Here is a 17470-nt window from a genome sequence, read left to right on the forward strand (position 1 = left end):
TGTTCCTTCTCTTTGTCATTTTGTATACCACTGTCTTCTGACCTTTGGTGTAGAGCTTAGATAGAGTTATTACCTTAGCACCAGGTCCGGATCTATGAAGTTCAGATTCCTCCAAGTGGGTGTTGTTTGGTTCTGGCTGTGTGCTCCACTTCTTTCTGCTGCAGGCATTAGAGTTGAACTCTTTGTGTCTCTCTGGTAAGATGTTCTGCTCCTGAATCAGCTGGGTGGGTCTTGCCTCTAGCCTCTTTGCCGGGAGTTCTGCTGAAGGGTTCCTTGCTGGGCCTGCAGCCTGGGTCGAATGAGGATCCAGCGGGCCCTGGGTTGTCTCACTCACTCGCCGGGCCTGTGCTCTGGGTCTGTTCAGGATCCCGCGGCCTGGTCATCTCACTCACTCACTGGGCCTGCGCTCTGGGTCTGTTCAGGATCTTGCGGGGCCCCAGGTTGTCTCACTCACCTGAAATTATTTATTTAATACACATCCTGTAGTATTTATATGCCCGAAGCCCGTGGAGGACTGCGGGTGAGAATCTCTACATCATTTCCTTGTTGAGCAATGCCCATGCATGGATCTCAGTTTTCTTCAATTTGGAGACTTGAATTTATCTTGTTTTGGAGCATTCTGTGGCTAATGTTTATCCTGACCCCAACAAGTACGCTCCTAGAAATAACTCTGACTCTGAGGCACTGAGTGACTCTGGTTGGAGGCAGCACATTCACGGCACTTTCAACAGTTCTTGAAGGAACATTTGAGAAAAAAAAGAAAAAGGACAACCATTGAGGAAAAGTAAAGAATGAGTAGAAAAAAAGAGCAAGAAACAGAATTCATGGGGAAAAAATGATGGAGACTATTACACTTTAAAGGATGACATATTTGTATCCAAAACAGGTAAGAGAACATCTTGATAAGGAGGAAGAGAACCAGAGGGAAAAGGCTATTGCTGAACACCAGCATGTTGCTGCACAAATGGAAGCATGTCTTTATTATTTGAAAGCTTTTGATTTCCTAAGCACCTTATTTTTGCAGTAGGATTTAAGGTTTATGTTTGCTCCACTTCTGATATTTTTCTTAGGGGCATTGCCTCATATTTCCTTTGCAGCATCACTGAGCTGCTTGCTACCTTCATGGTTGAAGACATCTGAGAAGAAATTAATGTTAGGAAATCATTGGTACAGATGTTTGATGATAAAGGATTGCCCTGCATCTTTTTAGAAACTAATATGAGCAAGAAGAAACAGTGTCTCATGGTTTATGAATGTATTCCTCTTCCAAAGGAAGTGGGTGACCTGGCTCCTGTCTATTTTAAGAAAGCCATAATGGAATCTCATGAAGAGTGGTTCCTGAACAAGAAATTGATTGATTTTTTTTAAAAAGACAAGAATCTGTACCACCTTGGTAGACTTTGGTCTCCAGGGAGGCCAAAGGAAAGCAAATAATTGCCACCCAGATTATTACACTCAGCAAGGCTATCCCTCAGAAATAAAAGAAAAATGAAGACCTTACTAACGATTCTCCCATATTGTTGAAGATTACACATTCCCTCATTACTACTTCTTTTTTTTTTTTTTTTTGCGGAACCGGGGATTGAAATCAGGCCCTTATTCTACTGAGTTGTCTTCCTGGCCCCCTCATTACTTCTTTTTTAGGTGAAAGGAAATCATTGGTGGGATATTGGATATAATAGCAAGACTTTAGAGGCAGGGCTACAAGAAAGTTCAAGGATCAGGGAAAGAAAGCACTGCAGTTTGCTCAGTGGTGAGAACCATATGACTTCACCAAAAAGCATTTCCAATATATTTCATTAAGAAGAGCAAATAAGGCAGACATAGGGGCCAGGGGCCAGGGGTGCTGTGCCAACCCCACCCCTGGGGCATGCTGAGACAGCAAATGAGACTAGCATGGGTCTGTAATCCCAGTGCTTGGGAGGCAGAAAAACATGAAGGATCACTATGAGTCTGATCTGGGCAGTGAGACCCTGTATATCCTGTACTAAATACATTGAAAAAAAAAAAAAAAAAAGCAAATAAGGAAGATAGGTTTGAAAGAAAATAATTGCCAACCAAGATTATTACACTCAGCAAGGCTATCCATCAGAAACAAAAGACTTTGCGAACAAGCATGATACGTAGCTGAAATATACCCTACATCCAGAAGTAAAAGAAAGATAACTGCCTTCATGCAAATATGTGAAAGCATGAAATCCAGTGTAAGAGCTAACACAAAGAAGAGAAATAGAGAAGACTCAAACCTTATCAATACAGTAAACCATCAAACTACAGAGATGAACAAAAGAGGAAGCAAAGAAGAAAGGGTATTTAAAACAATTAGAAGAAAATTAGCAAAGAAAATGACAGGAATGATTTAGTCTCAATAATAACCTTGAATGTAAATTGACAAAATTCTTCAGTTAAAAGGTACAGAAAATGGCTGAATTTTTTTTAAGAAGACCTATATACTATATATACTATATACTGCCTACAACAAACTTATTTCACCAGTAAAGACACAAAATGAAAGGATAGAAAAATAAATACTGTATTTATTATTCAGTAGGTTTACATGAGAATGTAACTATTTGAAAAAAAATGTCTAAAATTTTGTTTTACAGTTTTTTTTAATGCTAGAATTGTTAATTTTTAATCTCATATATTTTTCATTACACAAGTGATACATTTTGTATACCTGCTTTAATATATACTTGTTGTTTGTATTTCCTTCACTTACTTTGATCTATTTTCCAGTGCATTTCTATCAATATATAAAACATTTAGATTCTTTCTAGGAAAAAATGTATGTGTTATGAGCTTAGTGCTACATGCTTCTTTCTTTTGTGAATTTGATTAAGAACCCTTTTTTTTTTCTTTTTGGTTTTTTGAGGCAGGGTCTTGCTATATATAGGTCAGGCTGCCCTTTAACTTGGGATCCTTCTGAGTGCTAGAATTACAGGTGTGCTCCATCTCACCTAGTAATATGAGTTACTTTCCTCTAAAATCACAATGACTATTTGTTTAACTTTCTTACGTAAAACCTCTTATTTTGTTATTACTTTTTTGGGAATGTTAGCAGTTACCTTACATTCTGATACTTTATATATCCTCAAATCTTTTTTTTTTTTTTTTTTTTTTTTTCTTTTGTGGTACCAGAAATCAAACTCAAGGCTTTGTCCTTGCTAGTCCGGTGCTGTACCACAGAGTTATATCCCTGGTTTTGTATCTTCCACTCTTTCCAGACTCTACTTATTCTATCTGCTGTAACACATCAGTTATCTTTAAGTTTAGTTAACACATAATAATTGTCTATAGGGTATAGTGTGATAATTTAGTGCATATATACAGTGTGTAATGATCCAATCTGAAATGAGCATTTGAATCTCCTCAAACATCTATCATTTCTTTGTGTTGAGAACTTTCAAGCTCTTCTAATTATTTGGAAATACATAATTTTGTAAACTACAGTTCTACTTATTGAGCTGTGGAACACTAGAACTTATTTTACCCTAACTGTGACCACTGTTGTACTCTCTACTGTGGGACCAGCCTTTTTAGTTTTCACATAATCACATCAGTTCTTTACATGAAAATCTTTTGGAGCTGTTTCCCTACTTCAGTGTGGAAGGCATATTTCACAGATAACAACCTAGAATTTTTCATTTAATGCTTTCTGTCATTAACCTATGATTGTCTCAAATATATTTCCTTCCTTGAGCATATTTTTAAGAAATGTTCTAGAAAAGAAAGGTATTCTGAGTCTTTATGTGTCTTTCATTGACATTAAATGTGATTACAGCTTAATTGGAATTCAGAGGATATATTTTCCTTTAGCATTGTTTTAATGCCTTCTCTTACCTGATACAACTTTTTAAAAAATGTATTTGGTTGTTACAGAGTGTCACTGCACAGCTTGGACTCCTGGTGATCCTCCTGCTTTCAGCCTCCCCTGCTGGGATTACAGGCATGTGCCACTCTGGCCCTGACTCCCCAGGGGCGGGGCTGGCGCAGTGTGTGGTGCAGATTGAACTGTGGTCCCTGCTCTTGCCTAAGCAGGCACTTTAGTCCACTGAGCTATCTCACCAACCCATCGTCTGATACTGCTTTTGACATTCTTAATCCAGTTTACTTTTTGTCCTTTTGTTTGTAATTTTTCCCCTCTTTTTGAAAGATAACTGTCCTCAGCCATAAGCAGTCTGAAATTTTACAAAATGTCTTGGCTTAGATCTTTGATTTTTTTTTCCATTGGCTAGATTTGCTTTCTTTTTGGTTGCCGATGTATTTATCCATATTCTCAGCCTCTATTGCTTTTTTTGCTCAGTTAAGTTTAAGACATGTAATCATTTTTAATCCTGAAGCTTGTTGAGACTCTTATTTATTTGTTCCTCTTACTGTTTCTTATTGTTTTTTACTACCACCATCAGTTGTATATGGAGATTTTGAGGTACTTAGAAAGCAGAACATAATAAACTCATGAGTTCAACACCAACAGTTAACTCTTCTATTTCATTTGTAGTCCCTCCCTAATCTGTCCTGCTTCCAGTATTAGTTTTAAGCGTTTTACTTTCATCTCAATGCAGAAGATTACATGGATGCTCAGTTTTCCTTGTTTTTTTTTTTTTTTTTTAAATTTATTTATTTATTTATTGCGGGTGTGGGTGTGTGGGTGTGGCCAGCTCAGCCCATCAGGGGGCGGGGCTGGCTGGCATGTGGTGCTGGGGGATTGAACCGCGTTCCCTGTGTTTTTGCTTAGCTTAGCTTGTACTAAGTAGGTGCTTTAGACCACTGAGCCATCTCACCAGCCCTTCCTTGTTGAATTATAGGATTAGTAAGATGTTTTGAGAGTGGGGAGAGAACTGAGTTGAGGGTAAAGAAGGACACAGCCTTAAATTATACTTCATGTTGTTAGATGACCAGATGTTTTATATGTTTGACACTATATTAACTTCATTGCTTTCCTCTTGTTTTACAACTAAATCAATTCCAGATCAATGAATGAAATTAAAAATCTCCAGTACCTACCTCGGACCAGTGAGCCCCGCGAAGTCCTCTTTGAAGACAGGACAAGAGCTCATGCTGATCATGTAGGTCAGGGGTTTGACTGGCAGAGTACGGCTGCTGTTGGGGTTTTGAAAGCTGTACAGTTCGGTGAATGGTAAGTGAGTAAATTTCAACTGTAAGGTTGGTTAATGTCGTCTAGGGAAATGTGGACTTTACTTAAAAGGTTGGGAGCCAGTTTTTAAATTGTGGTAAAATATGCATGAAGGTAAAATACGCCTGTTTTTCTTGTTGCTGAGAGAAATACTCAATACCTAAAGTTAAAGGAGAAAGGTTTATTTTATCTCACAGTTTATAGAGATTCCACCCCCAAATTGACTGTCTCCCAGGCAGGATGGCATGATGGAGGGTATCACAAAAGAGCAACAGTTTATGGTGGGTAAGAGACAGGGCAGAAGGTGCCAACCTATAAGTAACAATAGCAGCTTTTTTCTGCCCCGCCTTTAGGGAGGTAGCATTCATGTCCAGAACCATGCCAGCTATAATCAGTGGCTGATTTAGTAATCACACATTCTTAATCCCAGTCTCACACACACTGGAGTTCAGCCACCTCTGAATAAGCCCCATCTATGGCCACTTGAGGCTTTGGGTAACATCCAGATCCAAGCTGTAACAGTTACCATTTCAAACATTTTTAACATATATGTTCATTAGTGTTAATATAATTACATTGCCGTGGATGAAGTCTGCAGAACCCTCTCATCCTGCAAAACTGAAGCGCTGTTTTCAAGAAGTATTCCCTTCCTCATATGCCTAAATTCTATCATTGAATTTTTTATTTCCTTGAATTTAACTATTTTTGTTATCTCTTAAGTAGAATCATACAGTATTTGTCTTTTTGTGACTGGCTTATTTTTATTATAATGTACTTAGGGTTCATCCACTGATGCAGCAGTTGTTAGAATCTCATTTCTCTTAAAAGGCTTTGTACAAACCATTTTAAATATATAGGGTGTTGTGTGTTTGTATGTATGTAAGACATTTTGTCCATTAATGAACATTTGGTTGCTTCTACTTTTTGTCTTATTAGGAACCAGTAGCTAACTAGCTTCCAAATATCTCTTCCTGTCCCTGCTTTCAGTTTTTTTGGGGGTATTCACCCAGAAATGGTGTTACAGGATTGTATGGTGATTCTGTTTTCAGTGTCTTGAGGGACTGCTTTCCATAATGACTGATTGAACAATGGTACATTCAGTTGGAGTCCAATTTTAATAAAGCTCAGGATATAAGAGGTGCAAACTGATGGGAGAACTGCGAATGTTATGTCGTTTAGAATAAAACTTTTTTAGCCAGTGCTTTTAGTTTTGCAGTAGCTAATCTGATTTTTATGTTTTTTTTTTTTAAGTTTTATTTTTATTTTATTTTATTTTATTTTATTTTATTTTATTTTATTTTTGGCGGAACTGGGGATTGAACTCATGCCTTTGTGCTTACTCTACTGAGCCATCTCCCCGGCCCAAAGTTTGAATTTTTTTTTTTTTTTTCTTTTTTTGGGGGGAACTAGAGATTATAAGTTTTATTTTTTTTAATTGATTAAAGTATCAAGTGTATATTTTGTCCTTAGAAGATATGTATTCTGTTTGTTTGCTGGCAGTAGGATTTAAGTGGAGAACTAAAATTTGTCATCATTTTTTTAGTGAATTCTTGGTCCTAAAACTTAATTTTATTAAATATTAGGAGTGACCAACCTCGCATAACCAAAGATGTGATTTGTTTTCATGCTGAGGATTTTACTGATGTTGTACAGAGACTTCAGTTAGACCTTCATGAGCCTCCTGTTTCCCAGGTAAGGACTCTGGCTTTTTAATTACCCTTTGTATTAGATATTAGAAGTAAATGTCTGTATCCATTTTATTTTGCATTTTATTGTGTAACTGAGCACATTGTTATTAAATGTAATTTTATCTTTATTAAAGGCTGTATGAATGTCGAATGTTAGAAATCATTGAAACAGCTGCTCAAGCAAAATGCTTAACATTTCTTTAATTTTTGGGGTGCCAGGTGAGCTTCAGATGGTCAAAAAGGGTTCAGGGTTGCACAGTTTTGGCCATGAGTAGACTCACTTGTTAACTTCGTTGTGCTATGGGTCTTTAATTGCAAAAGTTTAAGACATTGAAAGAAAAGATATAAAATGTTCCCTATGTGTGCCAAATAATATTGATATTTAGCTGCATTTCTAGAACCTTACTTAAATGATTCCTTAGGCCATCTGTTCTTTGTTTTGACTAGAGAGTTAGAGAAATATGAAGAAGAGCGTTTCCCAATGGGACATTTGAGAAAGTGATACCTCATTTAATATTGCTTAACTTCTTTATGTCACATTTTATCCCTACTGTTTTCCTATGCTAATTATAATATTTTGACTAAATTATACATTTTAAAGCCTTATGCAACTTTTTGCCTTTCTTCAGTGTGTACAGTGGGTGGATGAAGCTAAACTAAACCAAATGAGGCGAGAAGGCATTCGTTACGCTAGAATTCAGCTATGTGACAATGATATCTACTTCATCCCTAGAAATGTTATTCATCAGTTCAAAACAGTGTCAGCAGTATGCAGCTTAGCCTGGCACATAAGACTTAAACAGTACCACCCTGTTGTAGAAGCCACTCAGAACCCAGAAAGCAATTCTAACATGGATTCTGATTTAACTGGAAAGCGAGAATTAGAAGTTGACTCGCAGTGTGTGAGAGTAAAAACTGAATCGGAGGACACATGCACAGAGATGCAGCTTTTGACAACTGCTTCAGCGTCTTTCTCGCCTTCATCAGAACTTCATCATCTACAGCAAGATCAGAAGACCCAGCCTATTCCAGTTTTGAAGGTGGAAAATAGACTGGACTCAGACCAGCAACACAGTCTGCAGGAACATACAAGCACTCCTGTGTGATATGTACATATTCACATTTTTTAACTTTTTTAAATTTTGATGTGAAGTTATAGTTTTATAACTGGCTTAAGTTAAGTTTTATTGGAGAAATCTTGCCTATAATTCTATAAAGAGAAATGACATTCCACAAATGTCAAGCATATCTTTTTTACACAGATTATGCAAAAATTAAGAGTTGTATCTTATCCCGTTAGTACAGTATGTAATAGTGGGTCTGCTGCTACTTTCTGTTTTAAGGTGTGAGGTAACAATTCAATCTCTTCTTCAAATCAAAATGAATTCTCTGGAATAACAGATTCTTGTTTGTTAAATCATTCACTTTCCTTAATTTTATCTTGCCTTGTCTCTTGCCTCATTTGCTATTTTTATGATGAAAGTCAGATTTACGGTTTAGTATTTGTGTCTTCATGGCACTTACTCAGTTTCCACAGTAAAATATGGCGTAGATTGCAGGAAAGAGTTCTTGCATCTGGTAATGTGGGCAAGTAAGTTATTTAGTCCAGCCACAAGAAATAAGTGGTTTCTAAAGAAAATTCAGTAGCTTTCTGATTTCTTTCTTAACAAGGAGAAAGCACAGCACTTTCTGATCCAAACTGTCTTTTTTTTTTTTTTGGTATCTGTTATTTAATGCCCAGTGGATATTTCAATTAAAAAAAAATCTAAAGCTGAATAATCCTTGGTCATTATCCATGGTTCATTAATCTCTTATAAAATACCTGGTAACTATGGAAGGTATTCTGGGTAAAAGAGATAATGTTGACATAATACTCTGTTCTGCTTCCTAGCATTCTCATTTCATGTGGATACTTTTGCTTTCTAAATTGATCACAGTTGTCAAACTTAAGAGAATGATATCAATCTTTCTGATGAGGCTGCCATGTTTGGAACTTGTTATTTGGCATCAACCTATTCATGAAACTTTGGTACACTTTGCAGTTTTAACTAGAGAATAACTGGGTTTATTTACTGTTATTCTGTGTTGCTGTTTTCTAATAAAGAATACAGCACTAAACTTCATCCTAGAGTTTTGGGTAGCCTAAAATTTAGTGCCTGAGTATTTAAAATTTTTACTCTTTTTCAGGCACAATTCATATAGCTAATGTGATATCAACTTTCTATTACTTCAGAACGTTAATGTGATGCACATACTTTTTTTGGTTAATACTAGGGTAGGCCTTTTGTTTGTTAAAGGAAGAGTATTCCCCACACCTAAGACCAGATTCTTGTATCTACCTGGTTACAGTGCAATTTGAAGTTTTGTTTTTTCTTTTTTTGGATGGTGAGATTTGAAAAATTTACATTAACATAGGCAAAAAAAAAAAAAAAAAAGATGCTGCTTTACTGTGTCTGTCACCATGAAAACTTAGCTGCATCTTTTGAAAGTATCAAATATGAATTTTCTCTAAACTTCTGAAATAGGTTAAATCTTATATAAATATTACTTTGTGCAATATTGTTGTGTAGTTAAATGGATATTAGCAAAGTATAGAGGTCACTGTGTAAATTGATAGAAAAGTAACCATCAGCAAATACTACAGTGATTAGTTAGAATCTGTATTATTCCTTATATATATGTATATGTATGTATTCTCTGTTACAAAGGATGAAGACAAATAGGGAAGCATTTTGATGTAAACCATTTATGAATTGGAAGTGATGTTGGTTTTAGTTATCTTTGTAAATAATTAGAATGGTATGAAAGGTAATGTGATTATTACAGGGGTGTTTTTAAATCCTGTGTATAAATTCTTGGGTAAATTCTAGTTTATCACGACTAGTTTTTAAGGGACCTTTGAGGGTACTTCTTTTGTTATTTTGTGGGAAAGGGGGCTAATCACAAAATGAATGGGTTTGGGTTATATGTTATTTTTATTTTTCTGTCCAGAAGAATTTCATAGAGCTTTACCAGGCTGTGCAAAATAAAATTCTTCTCAGGCAACATTTGCTTTTTAGAATAATCATGAAGAGCAAGGTTGTTAAAGCAAAAAGGTTTTATTTTGATTTTCTTGTCTTCCAAAATCCAATTTCCCCATCTCCCACTTGCCATCCAGCAGATGCCATCTGTCATCTAGGCTGGTCATTACTAGTAAAAAAGGAGACTGTCTCCTGACAGCCAGCACTGTGTATAGTCACTCAGGAACCAGCGGATCTGCAGAGACCTACAATCAAAAGCAAATCCCCATTTTCCTTTTATAAAACATTCTACCCTCACCTCCAATATAAATGCATTAAACGTATAAAAAGTGTTTGAAATCATGTATTAATAAATTCATTGTATGTTAGAATTGCAATAGAATGGAGAGAAATATTTAGCTAGTAATGTATCTGGAAACTCAATGTCCTATGTGAGTATTAGATTTTGATAGCATGCTTTAAAGACTGATGAATATAAGAGCAGCAGTTCTGAATTCCTTACTGCTTTCAAATCTGTATCCTAGTATAGTGATACAAATGATTGCAACTTTTCTGAATCATTAAATTATTTGGTTTGATGGAGTGAGGCATGGAACAATCTGGCGTCTTCTGAGTTGTGATGGCAGTGAAATTTAAGCAGATCTTCCTTTTTGTTACATTATCCAGTGTGCCAACTCGAGGTTACTTCAGAATGTGAGCTATAAGTTTTATGGAGGAATGTGGAGAAGAGGGAATTCTTAAAATGTGTTCATGGAAAGGGCCTAATAAATGAAGTCCTAATAGTAAACAGAATGATTTTATGGTGTCCATTAAAAAGGACAGAAGTCTTCCCCCGTGGCTCAGAAGTCATTCTATAATTGCCAAGGTAATGCTAGGAGTAGATTATGATTCCAAGAGGTGTCTCAAACTCAGCAAGCAATAACAGTGAAAAAAACCCTATATATTGATTCCCTCCTCCAAGCTTTTTTTTTTTAACTCTTTGAAAACAAATTCCTAAGCTTAACTGTACTTTTAATTTGTTTACTCAGTACTTAAAATTTGTTTAACTGGTATATTATTTTTAGCTAAAGACTTTTGGAAAGTGCCCTGTCCCCTCAGAGACAGTAGGATTATCAACTAATACTGTAAGCTCTTATAGGGGGAAAATGAGCTTATTAAATAAATTCATTACTAAACCTTGGAAAATATGTTTGCATCTGTCTTAAGTAGGCATAAAGGTCATAATGAGTGGAGAAACGTTTGCTTGTTGCCTTTCCCTATATAAATATTATTGTCTCAAAGCTAATATAGGAACAAGTCTCCAAAATCTATGGAAATATACTTAGTGAATATATTCTTAATCGTTAATACTAACCCATTATATTTTCGTCTGTATTAGCCATTAAAAAGTTATTTGTATTTATACCTTTAGGAAGATTGTATCTTTTTAATAAATGTTTTATCACTACTACAGGTTTTTAAACAAGAGCCTTTCAGTAGCATATGCCAGAAGTTCACATTTGTGCTGTTTTATGTTTTTAAAACAGGTTGTAGCTGTATTTATTGGTTATGCAAGTAAAGGAAATGCACAGTACATGTTTTTCCTACGCGCATAAAGGACTCAACCTCATGCTGAAAGTTTGTTCCTTTGGAAAGCAAGTATCTCTCCATAAATATGGCCTTCCATTTTCTTCTTAAATTTTTTAGGATCCACTTGTGCATGTAGTTGAGACCACTGTCTCTTAAAATATAGCACTTTTCAATTTTCTCTAAAGAAATATGTATTGCTTCTCTCACATGTTGTAAATTTTCATGTAATAGTGTTTTCTGTGACTAAACTCCATTTTGATTGGCAGCTAAGAATTTTTTTCCTGTGGCTTTAATTTATCTTTAAGAGGTCTTTGCATATAGATGAAATGTATAATTTGCCTGGCGGACTTTTTGCGTTGTGTGGCCTTAGTTTGTTTATTGACATTAACAAGTGTTTTAAAGTTTTTAATGAATAGTCTTAAATCCAAATTTGTGTGAATAATAATCCTTTTAACACAGTGCTTTTTTGTAGCTGTCTAAGTGTGTTAAATTGTTAAGCTATTTCTTTGTAAAATAGGACAATGGAATGCATAGAGGTTTTTTTTCCCCTGTAAAGTATTTTTTTAATAAACAAAGTCTGATTCGTCCTTTACTGATGTTTCATTACAAAATGAATAGCATGTGTGAATTCTAGATACCAGAAACCTGTTTCCTTCCTACCTTCTCTATCCCATCATTTAAAATTAAAAAAAAAAAGATTTTTTTTTGTTGTTGGATTTTTTTCTTCCCCTAAAGATGGTTGTAGGTGAGGAAGCGGGGAGGATCTATCCATAGGGAGGATGCGTCTAGTTTTGGGTAAGAAGAAAATTTATACTTGCCTTTGTGGCCCTTAGGCCTTTTGCTGTTTGATTTGGTTTCTGTGTACTTATCAGAGACAACGCTAAATATTTCATTCTGGTGATGTAGATATTCTTGGAAACGCACGGAGCAGTGAAAGTGGTGTGTAGACTTCTCAGATGTCCATGTGCTGTGGCGCACCATACAACACTATTTTGGTTGTGTAAATTTGAAGGCAGGGGCACTCTACGGCAAAACTACATTTTTAACTCATAAAAGGTAGTGCTTTTTGAGATGGGGGTTTTCTCAGTTGTCCAGTCTGGCCTTCAGCTTGCAGTCCTTCTACCTCAGCCTCCTGTGACTGGAGTTACAGGGATATGCATAGCACCAAATGAAGTCCCCCGTCAGCTTTTGTTTTGTGGGAAGATAATCCATACTGCAAGAGAGAAAGCAGGCGTGTTAGACTGAATGCACTGCCTTAAAAAAACAATTAGGAGCCCAGATTTGAGCGCAGCTGTTCTGTGTCCAACGCCCCTGCCTTACACAACCTTACCACTTGTTTTTGGCAGGTGCATTTTTTCCTGGTTCCATTTACCTGCTAAGTGCCTGCATCCCTCCAAAAAAAAAAAAAAAAAAAAAAGCCTGCATGTGCTAAACTGTAAGGTAAAATGTTTTTGCGAAGAGGAAAAAGTGGGTTGGGAACCTTATTAACATATCCTTAACATTCATTCGGGGGTGTAATCGTTTTCATCTGACCTCCACCGGCCCGCTGGCGTTTAAAATTCCTGCCACCAACCTCCCTTATTGTAATTGGAGAAAGCGACTAGTGACAGTCTCTAGCCCTGTCCCTCTTCCTTTACACTCTTGAAATCCATTAAGTTTAAGTCCCAGAGCTGCTGCGGGAAAGAGCGGGGAGCCCTTGATTCCCAGCCCTCCTGGCCTGCGTTTCACAGCGGTCGTTCACTCAACCAATACCGAAAACCTGTGTGTAAGCCCACGCGGGCGCCGCTCGCCCCGCTCGGCTCCGGCAGCCCACTGGGAGAAGCCAATGTGAAGTAAAGTGCCCCGAAGTCACGAGCCGGGAGCCGGTGGATCTCGAGATCGCTGGCAGGGAAAGTCTTTTCTGCCGACCCGAAGGTGCCCTCGGGAAGCGCAGGCGGCCGCGCGACCCCCACCCCTCGCTCCGCAGCCGCCCGGGGCAGCGAGCGGAGGCCGGGGGCGGAGCCACCTGGGCGGCGAGGGCCGGAAAGCGGAAGCCGAGGCTGGCGGCGCGGCGGTGTGCAGGGCGGCGGTGTGCAGCGCGGCTGAGTCACCGCCCTAACGGCGCAGCCCCGGGAGGACGCGCGCCGCCGCTCGGCAGCCGCGCCGCGACCCGGTTCTCCCCAAGGAGGCGCAAAGCGCTTTACGCGGCGGCAGTGCAAAAGTGTCGGCTTAGCGAAGGCCCTTTGCCTTTTATCTCCCTCGCTGCCCCGCCCGTTTGCTTATTTTATGGCCCATCCGGCGACCTCGTAGGTCGGGCTTGGCGAGTGCGCTGTGACCACGGACTGCCCTCGGTGCAGCGCGGGCCGCCAGCTGCCTCCGAGGCTGGCGCGGCCGCCGCGGTCTCCATGGTAACGGCCCCACCGGCGTCGCGGCCTTGCGGGGAAGATGCGGCCTGCTGGGCCGGCCGCCTCGCCCCCTGCCTTTCCGCCGGGCTGGGGCCGCTGAGGAGGAAGGACCTGGACGTCGGCCTGCCTAGCAGCGGGCTCCAGGTGAGAGTCGGGCGGGGGGCCGCGAGGGGCCGCGGGCCGGGCTGGGGTACTCGGGCACCTCTTGCCTGCCCTTCGCTACAGCGGCGAACTCCTCCCGCGAAGTCTGCCAGGAGCGTCCCCGCCGCGGCGACCGTTTGTTTGCCGTCTCCCACTCCCAGCAGTCGGAGAAAGGGACTGCTGCTCCCCGAGGGGCTTGACTCACCCACTGCTTACCTTCATTTTCAGTGAAATCCCACTCTGGCTGGAGATACAAATGGCCTCGAACGAGAGAGATGCTATATCGTGGTATCAAAAGAAGGTAATTTTTATTTGCAAATCGCACTTCCTGCAGAAACTGCACAAGAAACACCACATTGCTTTTCCCTAAGTTTCTTAATACCAGGTATTATGGTAGCTCAGCATAAGTGGAAACATGGATTTACAAGGTCATTGTAAAGCCACTTCCAGGTCCCAGGATCAGATTTTCAAATCCTGCCCCTTCTCTGGGTTGCATACAGAAGCCATGGCAGCGCTAGGAAAGTTTACTTCTGTTCACGCTTCAAAGATATGAATGGAACCTTTATCTGTATGGCTCAGCTTGGTGCTGTCCCTTATCTTTTATTCTTCTGTAGCATTCCTATTGATGTTTTCCTTAAGTGTGGAAATACCTTTTAAGGTAATATTTCATTTGAAATATTTTAGATGTTGCTTTTAAACTTTTAGATCCGGCTATTATTATAGAGTTTTGAAGGAAATAGTTTTTGGAAATACTAATTCTGAGAGGCATAAACATTTTTCAGATATTAATACTTAATAGATTAATGATTTCTGTGTGAGGTTTGACTTAAGTACAGGTGTTTGCCTTTGCATCATTTAAATAGCTTGCTCCTTATTTCAGATTGGAGCATATGATCAGCAGATATGGGAAAAATCAATCGAACAAACTCAGATTAAGGTAAATTCTTTAATTCTACTTTTGTTTTACTGAATTAATGTGAAGAGTGGATTGTACTTTTAAAAATCTGCACCTGTCCACCAGGTATGGCATTCTTCATTCTTTGAAGTTTATAAGAAAAAAACAAAACAAAACAATATGTATAATGATAACAGTTCACCTGTGGCTTTAGTACCAAATGTCCCTGTAGGTGGGGCTATGATTACATAATTTTGGTCAGTTATTACCACATGGCAAGTCCCAGTACTGTCAGAATTTCAGATTTTTCAAGAAAAGCTAGAAATATGCATTCCTATGTGAAATTCCCAAATTTTTAAAGGGGTAGTTCTTCTCTTTGCCTTTTCTTTTCTGTTTTCCTCTTCCTCTTCACCATCACCATCATCACAATACAAGCCAAATAAAATCCACTTTTGGCCCGCATCCAGACAGGCCTCCAACTCTCAGTGGTTCTCTTGCCTCACTCTCTCAAGTGATGACCCCTATTTTATTCAATCACTGTTGTATTTTTTATTTATCTATTTTTTTGCAGAACTGAGGATAGAACTCAGGCCCTTGCGTTTGCCAGGGAAGCGCTTATTCTCCTGAGCCATCTCCCTGGCCCTCAATCACTGTTTTAAAGTATGGTCTTTAAATTTTTCAAGCTCTTAAACTTTTTTTTTTTTTTTTAGGTACTATATTTTTTTTGTCTTTTTGAGACAGTCTTTCTATGCAGTTAAAACTGGCCTTGAGTCCAGGCTGGTCTTGAAGCAGCAATAATCCTGCCTCAGCCTCCTGAGTGCTGGGATTACAGGCGTGCATCACCATGCCCAGTTTATGCACTATCTTTAGAACTGAGCAGACTCTTAGGTTATTTCATGCTAACCAAACAACCAAAAACTGATGTATAACTTAGAATGTTAATTTCTATTTGTAATGCAAAGAAGGTTAAATGATGTAATGTATCAAAGTTAGCTGGTGGGATTGAAAGATGTGGAGGTAATAGTGAAGTCATTGAATGGCTGCTTGATAGCCAAATGTAATTGAACAGTCTTGAGGGTCGTGGAAAGCCAGGAGAGCCAGCTCTGGCCCTTAAAATAATGTATGTCTCCTGACTTTAATTCTTATATCTATAGACTCAGGGTCTTATGGCCTTGGAAAGTGTTCATAAATGGCATCAGATGCTTGTTTGTGGACCCTTTAAAAAAAGATTTGTTGCAGAACTTTAAGTACATTTTAATAGTACATTAATTAGAGTGTACCATTAATTAAATCACAATTAGAATGGACCCTTTGAGGGAAAGGAGAAGAACTAGGAAACATGACAGTGACAAGCCATACAGTTCTATGTACAAGATGGGCAAGGCAGTGATCCTGAGAATCTTCAGAAGATTTTTGAATCTAGCAGTTAATTGGAAAGATTCTCACCCAGACTAACTATATATACTGATACCTGTGAACTAAGCGACTGCACTGAAGATGGTAATCTGTAATAGTAGGTTCATGCTTGGAGTGCCTGTCATTCTGGTCTTCTGAATATGAGCTGCTTGTCATGACATGCCAGTTGCTGCTGTGCTGTCTCTCGGGTAGATGACTGTTCAAAAGGAAGGAGCTGGTGAATGAAGGCAGGAGACAGGAAAAGGAATATTGTGGGACTGTTCTGCTTCAAGGTTGTATATGATGAGATTTCTGGACTTATATGTAAACATAAATACATAATTCTTTATGCCTATTTTAAAAATATATTTTAATTTTTAAATGTTTTTTCTTCATATTCTGTAGGGACTTAAAGTTCAACATATCAATACGTGATGAAAAATACCTGTTTCATGTTATGCCTAAGATGTTTGCTATTCATTCAGATAGTGAGGTTAAGCTTAACAGCCTAGGTTGTATGGTAATAACAATAAGCTTCTCTTCTGGAGGGTTAATAACCCAAGTTTGCAGACCAGAATTAGAGAAAAAGGAGGGCCTCAAGGAAAGCTAACATTTTGGCCCTAGCCTTCCAAAGTCAGTTAAGACTCAGGACATATGAGAACTTGTACTGTAACGTCATGTAACTTGGTAGTGTCCCAAATTTTCTGATCAAGAAGATTATAGGGCCAAAGAGGAAAGTGATCGATTATGTAGAGTGTGCCTAAGGAGAGTCACATGGAGAGAAAACATTCTCCTAGGCTTTCACAGGGAGCACATTGGTCAAGCAATGGCCGTGACTCATCCACATGGCTGACACTGACAAAGGATCTGCAACCTGCAGTACAGGGTTACAGGATAAATCCTGAGGGTACTTGACTGACCTTATCAGATACAAAAGATACAACTCTTTTTGCATAGGTCTTGCTTTATCTTTATCTTTATCTTTATCCACATGGCTGACACTGACAAAGGTTCTACAATCTTGAGGTACAGGATCTCAGCATAAATCCTGAGGGGATTTCACGGACCTTCTCAGACCCAAAAGATACAACTCTTTTTGCATAGGTCTTGCTTTATCTTGGTCTTAACCATCCAGCAGAAAAGTATAAAAGCGAAGTATAAGAAGTAAAGCCATGCTGTTATGTTGAGTTGTAGGAGACTCAGGTCAACAATTTCTGACATTGCCAGTGAAGCGGAAGACC

General features: G+C 38.6%; 2 protein-coding genes and 1 pseudogene across 4 annotated transcripts in view; 2 read left to right on the plus strand and 1 right to left on the minus strand.

The window, feature by feature from the left end:
* The window catches only part of LOC111812742, a 3859-nt pseudogene extending 3294 nt beyond the window's left edge, over window positions 1–565 (minus strand).
* Rsbn1 (round spermatid basic protein 1) overlaps window positions 1–12070 on the plus strand; it is a 59555-nt gene extending 47485 nt beyond the window's left edge. Inside the window, exons 5-7 of one of the 2 annotated variants that reach the window (XM_004641695.2) lie at window positions 4973–5140; window positions 6721–6829; window positions 7455–12006. In XM_004641695.2, the coding sequence (XP_004641752.1) occupies window positions 4973–5140; window positions 6721–6829; window positions 7455–7931 (754 nt within the window). In that variant the 3' untranslated portion in view covers window positions 7932–12006. Of the gene's footprint in view, window positions 1–4972; window positions 5141–6720; window positions 6830–7454 lie in introns of both variants that reach the window. The other variant, XM_023701760.1, reaches the window with a different exon arrangement.
* Window positions 12071–13487: 1417 nt separating this feature from the next.
* The window catches only part of Phtf1 (putative homeodomain transcription factor 1), a 58390-nt gene continuing 54407 nt past the window's right edge, over window positions 13488–17470 (plus strand). For both annotated transcript variants that reach the window (XM_004641698.2, XM_004641699.2), the window contains exons 1-3: window positions 13488–13942; window positions 14168–14240; window positions 14820–14876. In XM_004641698.2, the coding sequence (XP_004641755.1) occupies window positions 14196–14240; window positions 14820–14876 (102 nt within the window). In that variant the 5' untranslated portion in view covers window positions 13488–13942; window positions 14168–14195. The remainder of the gene's footprint in view (window positions 13943–14167; window positions 14241–14819; window positions 14877–17470) is intronic.

Source organism: Octodon degus, unplaced genomic scaffold, assembly GCF_000260255.1.
Source record: "Octodon degus isolate 3935 unplaced genomic scaffold, OctDeg1.0 scaffold00140, whole genome shotgun sequence".
NCBI classification, from domain to species: domain Eukaryota; kingdom Metazoa; phylum Chordata; class Mammalia; order Rodentia; family Octodontidae; genus Octodon; species Octodon degus.